This window comes from Gopherus flavomarginatus, chromosome 1, assembly GCF_025201925.1.
Source record: "Gopherus flavomarginatus isolate rGopFla2 chromosome 1, rGopFla2.mat.asm, whole genome shotgun sequence".
Lineage (NCBI taxonomy): Eukaryota > Metazoa > Chordata > Testudines > Testudinidae > Gopherus > Gopherus flavomarginatus.
In genome coordinates this window covers 116,690,743-116,707,473 of record NC_066617.1, presented here as the reverse complement: position 1 = coordinate 116,707,473, position 16,731 = coordinate 116,690,743, and the positions used below count along the sequence as shown (strand labels likewise).

At 48.9% G+C, this 16,731-nt stretch overlaps 1 protein-coding gene across 13 annotated transcripts in view; it reads right to left on the bottom strand.

Moving 5' to 3' along the window:
* Nucleotides 1-2,620: 2,620 nt before the first annotated feature.
* WNK1 (WNK lysine deficient protein kinase 1) overlaps nt 2,621-16,731 on the bottom strand; it is a 178,061-nt gene continuing 163,950 nt past the window's right edge. For all 13 annotated transcript variants that reach the window (XM_050917851.1, XM_050917889.1, XM_050917860.1 and 10 more), the window contains 2 exons: nt 5,992-6,179; nt 2,621-5,677 (listed from right to left, as the gene is read on the bottom strand). In XM_050917851.1, the coding sequence (XP_050773808.1) occupies nt 5,363-5,677; nt 5,992-6,179 (503 nt within the window). In that variant the 3' untranslated portion in view covers nt 2,621-5,362. The remainder of the gene's footprint in view (nt 5,678-5,991; nt 6,180-16,731) is intronic.

Below are 16,731 nucleotides of genomic sequence, written 5' to 3'. Positions count from 1 at the left end.
ACCAAGATGCCAAATCCCATTTTATAATTCTGAAATCTACAGTGATCAGAGAATCTAAAATAACTTACTCTATTTAGACAGCAGTAATGTGAAGAGAGCAACAGAGGGCAATACTGGCGATCAGTGGCACAAGTTTACACCTCTAAGAGGTGGGCAGCAGGGACAACAAGCAGCTGTAGAGCAAGGTGGTTATCACCCTCTCTTGTCCCTTCATTCTCACTGGAAGTGCAGCTGTGGTTAATTCTGAGCCCTCAGCACTTCACCAATAAGAGGTAAATGAAAAAGAGCAACCTAATGAGTAAGGGGGAAGTACAGGTTAAAACCAAAAATCAGTCTAGCTTAGTTAAAAGGGAAGATTACTCTCCTAAAGTGACAAGGTGTAAAAATGATCAGATTCTTCAATTCCAGTTGAAGGGTGGGAAAGGAATATCACTAGCCTAAATAGGATGAACTTAAAGTTCCAATCAAGTAGTAGCTCTTCAGTCCATTTAACTGGATCAGTCTCATAGTAACATTAGTGCCGTGTGTGAAACAATAACTTGTCCAGCAACAAAATACATACAGGAACAATGCTATGAGCCAGTGGGAGGGGAGGTTGAGCAGATTTATGCATATGTGAATAATTTGGACTGATTTAGTGAGTGTTTTGTGCTCCTCTGCCTCGCAGCTGCTCCCACTACACATTTCTCCTTTCAACATCTACCCATCCTCATGATTCTCTCCCACACATATACTTCCTACCTCTCAAAAGCAGCAAGTTTCCAGCAAGAAACTAGTTGTAGGAGTGAGTACAGGCCAATGTCCTCAGTAGCCCACACTTTACTAGCAGAGGCTTTCCTCACATCCAACACATCTTCCTAGAACATTTAGCTAATTCTGGAACTCTTGTAGTTAGTGTCTCCAGAGAGAATACATAAGACCTAAGTACAGCTGAAGTCGACCAGTCTTATTTAGCAGTTCACTACTACAGCCTTTCTGGGATCACCACAGGTCTGGGAGGAGAATGCTTGTGTCAACAAAAAAACTCAGTATTTGACAATAGTGTGAGTTCACACATCCACACTGTTGAAATAATACAGCACTTTTGTTAGAAAGGAAACTTGCAGAGGGCACATGTGGGCAACCCAAAATTAACCAAGGAATATTGTGGTCATAGACTCAGGTTCTGAACATAGTTGAACTCCTAAGGACCAGGCTCCTGCAACTGTGGTCTGACCCTGGCCACAGTATAGGGGCACTGTTGTGATGCAGATATAGAGGGAAGTGTCCCATCTCACTGCATCACCTGTACACCTTGCTCCTCGTTAGAGGATTTTCAGTCCGTATTCACAAGACTTGCACTTGCTTGATTTGAGTTCTTACACGACCACAGCTTGAGATGGTATGAATCAAAACAGAAGTAGTTTTTAAAGGAAATTCACTAATTGTTACAAATGAATTTTTAGAAAGTCAAAAAAGCTTTCTGCAGCCAAAGCCTCTCCACAACACACATCTTGAGTAACAGTGCCTCTTCTGGGGCAAATCACTGAAATGCCCACTTAACTCAGGGCCTCAAGGAGGACTGCACCGAGCCACAGAATGAATCAGCATATTGTCAGTTTAGCTCCTCAACTCCAGTACCCCCTCCTAGCTCCCACAATGGCTCCTTGAAGAGGACCCTCAACAAAAATAAAAACAAAAAAGCATCTGCCCTTTTGCAGTGGCCAGAAGTTTGTGGTATAGAATAATTCTGTAAGTTCTCTCCCCACTGCTGAAAGCACATCCTGCTTCTAGGGAGAAGGATGGGGATGGGGATGGGGCACAGCAACAGAGAAACAAGAGCAAAACTAACTGCAGAAAGGAGATTTTTCAGATTCACAGACTTTAAGGTCGAAAGGGACCATCATGATCATTGCAGGCCACAGAAGCTCACCCACCCACTCCTATAATAAACCTCTAACCAAGTTATTGAAGTCCACAAATCCTGATTTAAAAGACTTCAAGTTACAGAAAATCCACCATTTGCACTAGTTTAAACCTGCAAATGACCCATGCTGCAGAGGAAGGTAACCCCCGCCTCTCCCAGTCTCTGCCAGTTTGACCCAGGAGAAAATTCCTTCCTGACCCCAAATTTGGTGGCTCAGTTAGACCCTGAACATGTGGGAAAAAAACCTTTTCAGCAGATACAGACTCTTCTTCGGTACAGAAATGCCAAGAGGCAGCATGAAACCTTTATAAATTGGATATTAGCTAATTTCCAGTAAACTGGGAAACTTGCCAGTTCTCAAAAAAATTATGAATGAGTATAACCTAAGAAAATCACACCAGGAGAGATTCTCATTGCTGCATGTCAAAAAAAATGAATTAGCCTTTGCCTCCCTCAAAGTTGACTCAGATTTTGTGGAAATTTATTTTCTGTATCTACTTACTGTCCCTTATTGTTCCATACTACTTGGAGAATCTTTGGTCTGTTAAAGGGCAGAGAGTATTGTTACTGATCACTGCTTTTGAGAGGTTTAGGGTCTCAGAGTGGGTTGTAGTATTTTCCTGTGATGAGGTAACAGGAGCCCATCTGCAGTTAAATACTCCAGGTGACAGGAGAAAGGAGAAGTGGGAACCAGCTGAAAATGAAAACCCACAGTTCAACAAAAGCAGGTTTGGTTTATTTGAATGATTTCATTAAATATTCTACAAAGGTAACAAACTGCAGCACAAAGCGCAATCGTACAAGAAGCGCAATGCCTGGATTTAGTGCAAAACATACAATTAACTACGGCCACGGAAGCCCAAAGTTTGAATTCATTTTATTTGTGTGTATTTGTTTTTTTTACAGTGTACACCGTTAAATAATGTAAAGAAAACATTTGTAATTCAGAAACAGATTTTATGTGGAAAAAAGGTACTCAAAGTGTAATATTAACACAAAATAATTTAACAGTTCAGTAGCATTAGTTTATTCCTCTAGACTTCAGTTATTTCATCCACAGGAGGGAAATCAATGGTAAATAAAACCAGTTCTTGCATAACGTTAAGTGAAAAAACGACCTCAAACTTATTAAATCAAAATAATTAAATAACCATGTGCTGCATTCAGCTGATCAGTTCTTCTGCCACGAAGTGTTGCCCCACTCCTGTTACTGCTTCAGCCGTATAATTACTCCATTACACAGAGCACTGTTTTCCCTACCCATACTTGGTGTATTCAGGAGCCTCCTCTCCAGTCATTTTAACCAGAAAGCAGAGGCTTTCTGATTAATTTTACCAGCAGACATTTTCTCTTCCTCTTCCAACCACACATACACAACGATGAGACCTTTTCTCTCATTCTATGGTTCTACAGTGCCTGTGTTATTTACCAAGAATTTAAATAAAAAAATCTACTGAGCAACTGTTAGAACCCAACCACCTTGCCACTAGCCTCCACCCACAGACTCTTCATTTCCAACCTATACATGCCAGTGGTATCCTGGCTGACAAAGCTGCTGTAAACATCAAAACCAGGTGAAGGGAAAGAAAAACAAATGCACAGGATCTGTTTAAGAGACAAGAGCAAAACATCCACAGAAAGTATAAATTCCCTAGTAAGACCCCCCACAAGGGAGCAGTGCTCACAGAAAATTCATGTAAGGTTTCCTTGGTGCAGGGACTTCCAGGACACCACTGAGCTACTCCCAAGTAGCAGGAAGCAGTACTTTGACCCTTCATAGCTTGTTGCAGCACTACAAAGTAATACTGGTTGGTTGCAGTATTATTACATCGAACAGGGAACCAGTATTTTTCAGTATGAAAAAGGGAAAATGAGTTGAGCAATAGAAGGTACAATACAGCTACTAAAAGATGGCACAGTTAGTTATGGTCCTGGTACCAGTTTGAATTCTTTAGAGTGAACAAAATCATAAGTCCTCTGCATGCTTAAAACAGGGAATTCCTTGATGCCGGCTGTTTCGAGTGCATCCATTGCCGGCAATGGACATTGCACCAGGAAAGTCTACTCCTAGCACGAATGGATAAAAAAAGGTAAGAAAAGCAATCCCAGCAGATAACTCCATCCCCCTAAGGGTAATGGCTCCACCTCCATACACACCCTCACCTAGCCACTTTCCATATCACAGCTTAATAGTCAAAACACCTTTAAAGCTGAACTTCTCCAAAATATGCACTTTCTTCCCATCCTCTGTTCTGATCCAGCTCTCTTAAGGCTCTAGGCAATATTTGTTAGTTTCACTTCAGCTTCCTCTTTCCCCTCCATCACTTCTGCCTATCACCCCTTGTTACACTAGCACTGTGCCATCAACTTCTTACTCTGTCAACATGGACAGGTTTCCCCACCACCCAAAGCTCTGTTCCAACCTACAGCCTCAATGGCTCTCCCTCCATCCAGCACCTACCCTATGTAAGTTACAGTATGACTATACTTAGTTAACCCTTTGGTATCTCAGTCACTAGGTACAAAATAGTCCATTCTTCCCTTAACTTGCTCTCTGACCAGCTGGGATCTGCTGAGAAAGCGATGCTAACTGCAGAAGCAATAAAAGTCCAAGGCACTAAAATATCCAGCAAGCATACTGGGAGAACAGACAAGTATTCAAGTACATTAATTTATACAATTTTACATTCACATTTATCTAATACAATGAAAATACAAAGGAAAAAGTTAAAGTGTCTCCAATAAGTATAGGATATAGCTAGCTTTTTTTCCATTTTTTCTTTTTAACTTTTTTTAACCCTCTATTTTCCACTCATTTTTAAACTACTGTTGTCCAACAACATTTATATATCACAGTGTTTCCACATCAAAACTGATGGTAAGTACTTGTCCGCAGGGAACTTTTTAAAAATTATTTTTAAACAATTTAAATTGCTCTAATGCTGCAGTCAAAGCTGTTAATATCTTTTACTTAAAGCAGTAATGACCTCTCTCTCAAGCACGGGCTGCACTGCAAGTCCATTTGTGTGCCTTACCACTCAGGAGGTAAGGATGATTGTTTGGGGAGAGGAGAGAGATTTGGACAGCTTCTCTCCTGGCCTTGATTCTTCAGGGAAGATGAGAAGTGTGTTAAAACCTCATGCTAAGACTAAACTCTCCATCTCTGCACATGTGGATTCAGACTCAAACAGAAGTACTTTTACAGTGAGATCACATTGATCCAGTGACTTCTATCTTCATTGCTCATCTTATACAAGAGCAGGAGTGTTCACGCTCATCACCCTCCTCCCCCTTCAGACATGGGGAATCTCTCCTTACCGAGAGCTGACAGCAATGGTTGGAAAAGGGAAGCTCATTCCCATTCTGGCAGAAATCACCATTTCAGTGCAGCACTAGTAGCCTTAACTCCCTCCCCATCTCCTGTCCCAAGTTCTACCCAGCAGTCTCTGGGTCCGGCTAAGTGGTCCGCAGGTTGGAGCCTGGGGGGTTGCTGATGGATTTCTGCAAGTTGCTGATATTGAAGCTTTGCAAAGAGGCAGCTCCTACAGGCTGGAATTGACCAAGGGGTGGTTGTGCTGTACTACCTGTCCCACTCCAGGGAGCTGCAAAGGGCGCGGCTGGGTAACCGTACTGCTGTGGAGGGCACAGAGCCTTTGTGAAGTGACCTAGAGAGGTAGCTGATGCTGCAGAGAGAGGCGTAGCACCCAGAGAGGATGACATAGAAATACATAGCTGGCTTGGTGCTGAGAACTTTCTTGCCATTCCAGGGCCCTGAAAAAAAACCCAGCCCCCAAGAAAAGTTAAGTGTGGCTGAAGCAGTTCCCCTCCATTCACAGCCCCTTTCATGTAACTGAGTTAAATAGGTGCTTCTCAAAAGACATCATGACTCTCCCCACTCTAGTGCCTGAAGAACAGGTGGCAGGAGCCCTCCACATGTAAGCTATGGCTCATTCTCTCCTAGAGCACTATTTTAGCCTGGCTACATGGAAACTTTTCTTTACATGTGTGTTTTGATACTCAGACAACAAGTTATGTTAGCAGTGACAGCTCTCCATCCATGCATGTTCAAGCGGGAAATCTCTTACCTCATAGTTGCTATGCCCCTTGCCACCTCTCTTTCCTGAGAGGTTCATAGCATCACGGGCCCAGTTGTCTACCAACTTGTGCAGGTCATCTGTGAAAGTCCCTTTCCGGCTGGAAGTTATGACAGGAGGCTGAGACTGGGGTGCCTGGCTGTTCACTGTACCCCCAACTGTGTTGGTGCTGCTGGTCCCTAAAATTAAAGGCAACAACAGAATCAAAAGCCAGGTTACAGCTAGTTTTCTAGAAAGTTTAGGAATTATGACAATAGTGGAATAGTACAGAGCAAGAGTTTAAAAGCCATGCACATGAATTCTACATTTTGATTCTAGGACATGTTGAAGGAGGAATTTACAAGGGCTCATTTAGCTATTTTCTCTGATTAAAGATGTGTCTGTTTTCCAAGAAGTGCTGCAAGTAGCAGTTGTGTAGGAATTGAGTGGCTGCTGCCCACATCAGGCTCCTCTTTTGGCAGTGAGGGAGGAGGGAAGATTGGGTTTCACACTGAGTAGCAGTACTCGTAATGAATAGCTGCTCACTTCCCCTGGCACCTTGTTTTTTAAAAAACGAGTAAGTAACAGCTACTGTTTGAGCACAGTTAATTTCCAACTCTGCCCACGTGATACAGAAAGCAAAGTAGTAGTACAGTCAGCACAGCTAGCTGCTCTGTAGCCCAGTGAACTCGTCTCTGCAGGATGCAGAATGCACCAGGAACCCAGATTATGCGAAAAGAACATCAGGCTGAAAGACACAAACTGCAGGCACTACTGCACTCAATAACTACAGGACTCTTGTCCAATGGAATAGTGCACACAGATCCATACTATATCCATCAGACAGCAACTGCAGTATGCAGGGCAGCCTGTACTTCAAAAACAAAAAAACAAACCAACCCCCCTACACACACCCAAAAAAACCAACGTTCTTTGGTGGATTCCAGGAAATCTTTTTTGCCACCATGATTAGATTCGCCATTCAGAGCAGCAAGCGTTCCTTGTGAAAACAGCAAATTCAGTTTGATGTTGGAGAACGGAGAACAGCTAGAACATACATGGAGAAACTATTCTATTCACACGTTGACTAAGAATAAAGAAGTCCACATAATGCTGAATTTCAGTTCTGCTGGAGAGTTTGAGTGACCTTCAGTGAAGAGGCAAGGAGTTAGAGCCTCTTCTCATCCCTCCTCTGTCTCATGCATCCTCACTCACCTCAGGCCTCATTTGCAACTGCAGAATAAAAAGCTGCATTCAATTTTAAGTTTTTGTATGGCACTCATTACTGTAGTCTCTAAGCACTTCACATATATAATGAAATAAGCCTCAACAACCCTGAGAGGTGAGGAAGTGTCCTCAGTTTACAGATGGGAAACTGCATCACACAGTTAACGGTTTTGCCCAATGTCACACTGGAGTTTGTAGCAAAGATGAGCAGAACCTAAATCTACTGAATCCCTGTCCAGTACGACAAGAAGTTATTCATTGTAAACAGGAGTTCTTAGAGATGTGTAGTTCCCATCTCTATTCCACTGAGTATGTATGCACACCAGGCACCTGTGACCAGAGAATTCTTGTAAGTAGTGTTTGTTGGCCTGCTCCTGCACCCCAACTCTCCTGCTGTTCCATGCCAAAAACAGGGGCAGGGGAGACTGACCATCAGTCCATTCTTTCTCTGATGCAAATCAGGTCACGGTCCAAAGCAGATGGGAAAAAAGCGGATACTGGAATACAGATAGGAACCGCACATCTCAAAGAACGCCAGTATCTTCAAAGTATCTTCCCTTTCCTTGTCAAGTGCTGGTCCTGATGTATATTTCACGGTGGGTGATGGGCAAGCAGTACTCAGACAAGAGGACAGGATGCAGGTGGTAAAGCTGCTTGCAGAACAGCTGTCCCAAAGGATGTGTCAGTGAAAGAGTCCTGGACCATGGCATAAATTCTCAAGAACGTGTGGCTGGAACTCCATGTAGACACCTTGTCTGTATTAAGCAGAAGCACCTCTTGAAGTGATGTTATTGAGGCTGCCTGTGCCCTTGTAGAGTGAGCATTTACTGAGTGTGGAGGAGACGGCTGTGCCAATTGATAAAGAGTATGATACAGCCAGAAATCAACTTAGAGATTCTCTGAGAGGATACAGCTTGTCCTAGTACTCATTCTGCTATAGCAGCGAACAGTCTAGATGATTTTCAATCTGTTTTGTTCTCTGCAGGTACAAAGATCAGATTATGTCAAAGAAATGAAGTCTACACGCCTCACAAGAGGCATGAGGCTTTGGGAAAAAACAAAGGTAAGAGAACTGATTGGTTTACGTGAAATTTCAAAACGATCTTAGAGTGAATTTCAGGTGTCGTCGTAGCAAGACCATCCCCAGTGGGGGGATGGTTTCTTTACTGACAGAAAGGTTCTGATCAGTCCCTTCAAGAACTGGGCTGTTATTGGCTGGATAAAGAGTCATCATTTGCTAGTGAATCCACACACTAACTACTGCTAGATAAACCCATAGCAAATTAAGGGCAAGATCTTACCATCTTGAGGGTAAAATGATAGTCCAAAACAGCGGGAATATCCACTGTCTGGTGGAGATGTATGGTTTTGCTGGGCCCAGACAGAGAAACATTTCCACTTGGCTAGGTAACATTTTCTGGTGTTTTTTTCTGCTATTATTAAGAATAATTTTCACCACTTCAGAGAAGGAATGTTCTAGGCGCGACACCAATCCAAATACCAAGCCATGAGATGAAGAGCATCTGGGGTGGGATGCCTTACCCTACCACTTTTCTGGGTCAAGAGATCCAGAAAAGTCCAAATGCTGTTAAGTGGAGAGGATGACATTTGAAGGCGGCTTGGAATCCCAAATTGTTCAGGCCATCTTGGGTGATGGAGAATGACTTGTGCCCCATCTAATCAAATTTCTAATAGAACTCAAGGCAGTAGTGGGATGGAAAGGAAGGCATAGCTGAAGTGATCTGTTGACAGGAAGAGTGCATCACTTCTAGAGTACTGACCTTGGGTTCCTCTGAAGCAGTACATTTTGCACTTCCTGACAGGTTGGGGAGCCCACATGGTCAGGTTCCAAGTGGGGGCTCCCCACTGAGTGAAGATACTGTTTACTACTGAATCATGTAACTCCCCCTTGTGATCAGTGGTGAAATGCCTGCTGAAACTGTCTGCCAGTGAATTCTGGATGCCCAGGAGGTATATTGCCAATAGGGTGATGTGGGTCTGTATACACCAGTTCTATAAGTTGACCGCTTGTATATACAGGGGCAAGGAACATACCCTCCCCATTTGTTCATATAGAAAATGGTAGTTATGTTGTCCGTCTTTATAAGGATGTACTGGGATTGTATGAATAGTAGATATGCTTTTAGCAAGCTTCCCATACTGATCTCAGTTCCAAAAAAAATACGGTTACTCACCTTTATAACTGTTGTTCTTCGAGATGTGTTGCTCATATCCATTCCAGTTAGGTGTGTGCGCCGCGTGTGCACGTCTGCCAGAAACTTTTTACCCTAGCAACTCCAGTGGGCTGGCAGGTCGCCCCCTAGAGTGGCACCGCCATGGCACTTGATATATACCCCTGCCGGCCCGCCCGCTCCTCAGTTCCTTCTTGCCGGCTACTCCGACAGTGGGGAAGGAGGGCGGGTGTGGAATGGATATGAGCAACACATCTCAAAGAACAACAGTTACAAAGGTGAGTAACCGTCTTTTCTTCTTTGAGTGATTGCTCATATCCATTCCAGTTAGGTGAATCCCAAGCCTTACCCCAAGGCGGTGGGGTCGGAGTGAGAAGTCGCGGCATGGAGCACTGCTGAGCCGAAGGCCGTGTCATCTCTGGACTGCTGGACCAGGGCGTAATGGGAAGCAAAAGTGTGGACCGATGACCAGGTCGCCGCCCTACAGATCTCTTGGATCAGCACTCGGGCAAGGAAAGCCAGCAATGACGCCTGCGCCCTGGTAGAGTGCGCAGTCACACAGCCCGTAGGGATGTGAGCCAAGTCATAACAGGTCCTGATACAGGACGTTACCCACGAGGATATCCTCTGCGAGAAAATAGGAAGGCCCTTGACACGGTCCGCTATCGCCACGAAGAGCTGGGGGGACTTGCGGAACGGTTTGGTCCTCTCCACATAAAACGCTAGTGCCCGGACATCCAGCGAGTGGAGTTGTTGCTCCCTGCGGGACGAATGGGGCTTTGGGAAAAAGACGGGAAGGAAGATCTCCTGGTTAATGTGAAAGGCTGAGACCACCTTGGGGAGAAAGGCAGGGTGCGGTCTCAGCTGCACTTTGTCCTTATGGAAGACCGTATACGGGGGGTCTACCGTGAGAGCCCGGAGTTCCGACACCCGTCTAGCTGAGGTGATGGCCACTAGAAAGGCGGTCTTCCAGGAGAGGTAGAGCAGGGAGCAAGTCGCTAACGACTCAAATGGAGGGCCCATGAGCCGAGCCGGAACGAGGTTGAGATCCCATGAAGGGGCAGGGGGACAGACCTGTGGGTAGAGACGTTCCAGCCCCTACAGGAATATTGCCACCATAGGGTGGGAGAAGACAGAACGGCCATCTCCTCCCGGATGAAAGGTGGAGATGGCCGCTAGGTGAACCCGAAGAGACGATATCGCCAGACCCTGGACCTTGAGGGACCAGATGTAGTTCAGAATGTTGGCGATGGAAACCTCCATAGGGAGAAAACCCTTCTCCGAGCACCAGCAGGAAAAACGCTTCCACTTGGCTGAATATATAGCTCTAGTGGAAGGCTTCCTACTACCCAGGAGAACCTCCCGAACCGGGGTAGAGCAGCATAACTCGGAGCTGGTCAGCCACGCAGGAGCCACGCCGTGAGATGCAGAGACCGAAGGGCCAGGTGACAGAACCTGCCGTGGTCCTGGGTGATCAGATCCAGGTGAAGGGGCAGGGGAACTGGGTTGGTTATTGAGAGGTCCAGCAACATGGGGTACCAATGTTGCCTGGGCCACGCTGGGGCTATCAGAATCACGCGAGCCCTGTCCCTGCGCACCTTGAGGAGAACCTTGTGGACCAGCGGAAACGGAGGGAATGCATATAACAGATGGGTCGCCCATGGGATAAGGAAGGCGTCCGCTAATGACCCGGGCTCCCGAGCCTGAAAGGAGCAGAATGCCTGGCATTTCCTGTTCTCCCTGGACGCGAAGAGGTCCATCCGGGGACGACCCCACCTCTGGAAGAGTGAGAGGGCGACGTCCGGGCAAAGGGACCACTCGTGAGAGCGGAAGGATCTGCTCCAGTGATCCACCAGTGTGTTTCGTACTCCAGGTAGGTAGGAGGCCGTGAGGTGAATGGCATGGGCTATACAAAATTCCCAGAGCCGCGTCGCCTCCTGACATAGGGGAGAGGATCTGGTGCCGCCCTGCTTGTTGATATAGTACATGGTCATCGTGTTGTCGGTGAACACCGCGACACAGCGACCTTGAAGGTGATGGACGAACGCTTGACAGGCAAGACGGACTGCTCTCAACTCCCGTATGTTGATGTGGAGGTCCAGTTCCTGTGGGGACCACAGGCCCTGAGTCCTCAGGGTTCTGCTGTGCGCCCCCCAGCCCAGATCTGAGGCGTCCGTCGTCAGGGATGCCGAGGGTTGGGGCGGATGGAACGGGAGCCCTGCACACACGACGGACTGGTCTAGCCACCACCGGAGGGAGTCCAGTACCCCCTGGGGGATGGTGACAACTGTGTCTAACGAACGTACAGGCCGCCCGGTACTGCGCGATGAGCCAAGATTGGAGAGGCCTCATGCAGAGTCGAGCATACGCTGTCACGAACGTACAAGCCGCCATATGGCCCAGGAGGGTCAGACATGTTCTTATGGAGGTCAGGGGGGCCGCCCGCAAGCGCAGAATGATGGCCGATAGCGACTGGAACCTGGGCAATGGTAGCAAGGCCCTGGCCAAGGTGGAATCCAGAACGGCCCCGATGAACTCTATCCTCTGCGTGGGGAGCAGAGTGGACTTGTCCACGTTGACAATGAGGCCTAGGGCAGCAAAGAGGTTGCTGATCCTGCGGACGTGGTCGCGGACCTGCAGCTCTGATGTGCCGCGGACCAACCAGTCGTCAAGGTAGGGGAACACGTGAATGCGGCTGCGCCGAAGATGTGCGATGACAACTGCCATGCATTTCGTGAATACCCTCGGGGCCGTAGAAAGGCCAAATGGGAGGACCACAAATTGATAATGCTTGTGGTCGACCACGAAGTGAAGAAAACGCCTGTGCTGTGGAAATATGGCGATATGAAAGTAAGCGTCCTGCATGTCGAGGGCGGCGTACCAGTCTCCAGGATCCAGCGATGGGATGATGGTCCCCACGGATACCATGCGGAACTTCAACTTCACCATATGCTTGTTGAGTTCTCACAGGTCGAGGATAGGCCTGAGGCCTCCCTTGGCCTTGGGGATCAGAAAGTAACGGGAATAAAACCCCTTGCCCTTCTCGCTCTCTGGAACCTCCAATATGGCTCCCTTGCTGAGGAGCGTCTGTACCTCCTGACGGAGGAATTGCTCGTGAGAGGAGTCCCTGAAGAGGGACGAGGGTGGGGGGGGGGGCGATGAAAACTGCAGGCAGTAACCGGCCTGTACAGTGCATAAGACCCAGCGGTCTGATGTTATTCAGGTCCACGCCTGGAGGAAAAATGAAAGACTGTTGGAAAAAACTGTGGGGAAGGATCCGAAGGGGAAACTGGTACTGCACCCTTGGGCGCACCTTCAAAATGAAGGCTTGGGTCCGGGTGGGGCCTTGGAGGAGCCTTGGTTCTGCCCACCTTGGCCACCCGACTGTCTGCGCCTACTGTTCCTGCCCCGGCGCCTATTAAGGTCCTGCCGTGGATGGAACTGGGGATACGGCCGGCGTTGTTGCTGCTGGTTCTGCGGCCAGAAGGGTCTGCGCTGCGTCACGGGCGCGTGCATCCCCAAAGAGCGCATGACGACGCGATTGTCTTTAGAAGCTCTTTAGCCTGGGGTCTGTCTTGTCTGAAAACAGGCCCTGGCCTTCGAAGGGGAGGTCCTGGATGGTATACTGGAGCTCCAGTGGAAGGCCAGAGACCTGAAGCCAGGATATGCGGCGCATCGTAAGCCCTGAGGCAAGGGTCTGAGCGGCCGAGTCTGCAGCGTCCAATGAGGCCTGCAGCGAGATCCTTGCGACCTACTTGCCCTCGTCAAGAATCGCCGCAAATTCTTGACGTGCCTCCTGCGGCAACAGCTCCTTAAACTTGTCCGCTGCTACCCAGGAGTTAAACGAGTAGCGGCTAAGGAGGGCCTGTTGATTGGAGACCCTGAGCTGTAGCGCCCCCGCCAAATAGACTTTACGGCCTAGGAGGTCCATCCGCCTCACCTTCTTAGATTTGGGTACTGGGGCCTCTTTGTCCATGGCACTCCCTCTCGTTCACCGACTGTACCACGAGGAAGCACGGTGTCGGGTGGACGTGCAGGAATTCATAGCCCTTAGAGGGGGCCATGTACTTTCTCTCCACGCCTCGTGTGGTAGGAGGGATGGAGGCCGGTGACTGCAAGATAGTGGTGGCGTTGGCCTGAATGGTCCTAATGAAAGGCAGGGCAACCCTGGTGGGAGCATCTGCGGAGAGGATGCTGACCACCAGATCCTCGATCTCAGCGACCTCCTCCGCTTGTAAATTTAAGTTTTGCGCCACGCGCCTGAGGAGGTCCTGATGTGCCCTGTGTCGAGAGGGGGAGGGCTGGAGGACGAGGTGCCTGCCACTGCCTCGTCAGGGGAAGATGACAAGGAGACCCCTGGCAGCAGAGCGCCCACAGGGGGTTCCATCTGGACCCGGCCCTCCGGCTGCGGAGGGAGCTCTGGGTCCTGGTGGCTGGACCTGTCCTCGCCTTCCAGAGAGAGAGGGGGGCGAGACAGCGTTGACTTTGGTGGTCTTCGGTCCGCCGCAGGCCGGGGAGAAGTATGTTGCTGATCCTGGGCTTGATGGTACGCCCAGGGAGTCCAAAACTCCCACTGCTGTGGCCCTTGGTCTTGAAGCGGAGGGTCCTGGAAGAGGGCCGCGTGTCTGTCCGGGCCCAGCGTATAAACACTGTCCGCCTGAGAGAAGACCGATGGCTGCCTCGAAGGCCATGGAGGTGCCAAACTCGGCTGATAGGCCTCCCTCAGTCCCGACACCAACGATCCTCTCGGTGCCGAGGATCAGTACCGGGAGCCATACCGGTGCCGGGACCAGGACCGGTCTGGTACTCGGTGCCGGGATCCGGACCGGGACCTGCCTCCAGCTTGGTGCCGGGATCGGGACCGCGATCTACGTCCGATGCGGTGCCAGGATGGCGCTGGGGACCGGGACCTACCACCAACGTGGTGCCGGGAGGTCAACCGGGACCGGGACCTGCCACCGGCTCGGTGCCGAGAGGTCGACCGGGGAGTTGATCGCCGACACGAACGGCTCCTAGAGTATCGGTGCTGGTATGGAGAAGAGCCAGACCGGGACCGTACCGACGTCGACCTGCGCCGCGAGTGCGACCGGTGCCACCTAGGAGAGCGGTGCTGGAACTGCGAGCGGCGCCGAGAGCGCAAGCGTCCAAGTCGTCAGGGCCTCGAAGGCGATCGATGCCTGGATTCCAAAGATGGCACTCTCAACGTCGGCTTGCCTCTGGAGATGACCCGCACCGGGGTTGAGGCTGGGATGGCTCAGTCAGAGCTATCAAGTCCCACGCCAAAGCGAAGGTCTCCGGCATGGACGGGACTAATGGCTCGACCCCAGATCTTAAGGGGGAGCTTAGAGGGGCCGGACTAGACAGACCTTCCGGGCCCGGAGTCGACGGCAACCCTGCAGACGGTGCCACAGCAGAGGTAGGTGCCGGGCGCTCCACTTGAGCCTGCCGAGATGATGTCGCAGACGTCGAGGGTCTTTGATCGGATCCCAGTGCCGGGGATGGGCGGTGCCGGGGTGTCTTTCCGGTGCCGGCGCGGTCCGGTGCCAGTGTAGAGGTGTCCGGCTCCGTTGACGGTACCGGATTCAGTGCCGCTTCCATCAAGAGAGTCCGCAGTCTTTGATCTCTCTCTTTCTTTGTTCGAGGCTTAAAGGCCTTGCAGATGCGACACTTCTCGGCGATATGCGATTCCCCGAGGCACTTCAGGCACGCATCATGGGGATCGCTAGTTGGCATCGGCCTCTTGCAGGCCGAGCACTGCTTGAAGCCCGGCGAACCAGGCATGGGCCCGGTGCTGGGAAGGGCAACGGCCCAACCCGCGAATAAGTTCTATAAACTATATACAATAACTACTAATTACTATACAACTCCAACTGTATTATTAAACTATTTACAACTACAACTATTGACAGTAACGAAGGAGAGCTAGGGACGTGGAGGACAGCAAGCCACACTACACAGTTCCAGCAACCGACACGGCAGTAAGAAGGAACTGAGGAGCGGGCGGGCCGGCAGGGGTATATATCAAGCGCCATGGCGGCGCCACTCTAGGGGGCGACCTGCTGGCCCACTGGAATTGCTAGGTAAAAAGTTTCCGGCAGACGTGCACGCGTGGCACGCACACCTAACTGGAATGGATATGAGCAATCACTCGAAGAAGAACTGATGTTTCAAAAAGCTAGAATGCACATCCAAGTGCCTTTTAATGTGCGATCACCCACGTGGGCTCACCAACCTATCAGGGAGGCATCTATTTATGGCTGGGTATAGGTGAATAAAAGGGAACTCCCCCACACACATCCAGAGTCCCTCCACCATGCCAAAATGGGGCTCACCTCAGAAGAAACTGTTACTGTGGGATTCGTGCTATACTTGCTCAGTGTATATACTGTTGGAGCAAAGCTTTCAGGCAACAAAGCTGGAGTCAGGTGAGTAACATTATGCAAGTATATAACTCCATAAGCCCAGGAGAGTAAGGCATACCTGAACTGATGTTCGAGATTTGCATGTAACCAGGTCTATGAGAGCACCCATGGTGCAAAATCTGTCAGTGGTGAAGTAGGCCCTTTCCTTCATTAAATCCAGTGTTGTGCCTCTAAATTCTATGGTGTGTGTCGGAGACAAGGTAGACTTTTCCATGTTTACACAGATTCCCAGGGATGCTAGAAGCTGGAGCAGCAATGAAGTTGATGTTAACAGTTTCAGGCAAGACCTACTGGTTAGAAACCAGTTATCCAAATACATGAGGATGGCGGAGCCACCTTGTCTACACTGAGCTGCTATTATTGAGAAAACTTTCATGAAGACTCTGGGAGCAATTGTGAGCCCAAATTGGAGCACCCTATATTGACAGTGGTGGGGATCCACCACAAACCTAAGGACTCATCTGTGAGAGGGGTGAAAGCCACACAAAGTAGTCTCTTTCATTTCAAGGGCTAAGGTGGGTGAGGTAAAGTTTACTGGACCAACTTCAGTTGGTGAGAGAGACAAGGTTTCAAGCTTACATAGAGCTATGTAAGCTCAAAAGCTTGGCTCTCACCAACCAAAGTTGGTCCAATAATACATACTATCTCATCAACCTTGTCATTCTAATATCCTGGGACCAGCACAGCTAAAATACTGCATATATCAAGAACTGAGAACCATGCTGAGGGATGGTATCAGTGTTAATGTAACCATGTGGAACTTTAGGTCAAGATGGATCTCCAGCCTCCTTTCTTCTTGGGGACTAGTAAATACTTTGAACAGAACCCATTTCCTTGATGTTGAGGTGGGTTGCTATATTTCTCCTCATCGGGGAAAAACCCCTGTATTTTCTGACAGAATTCCCTATGAG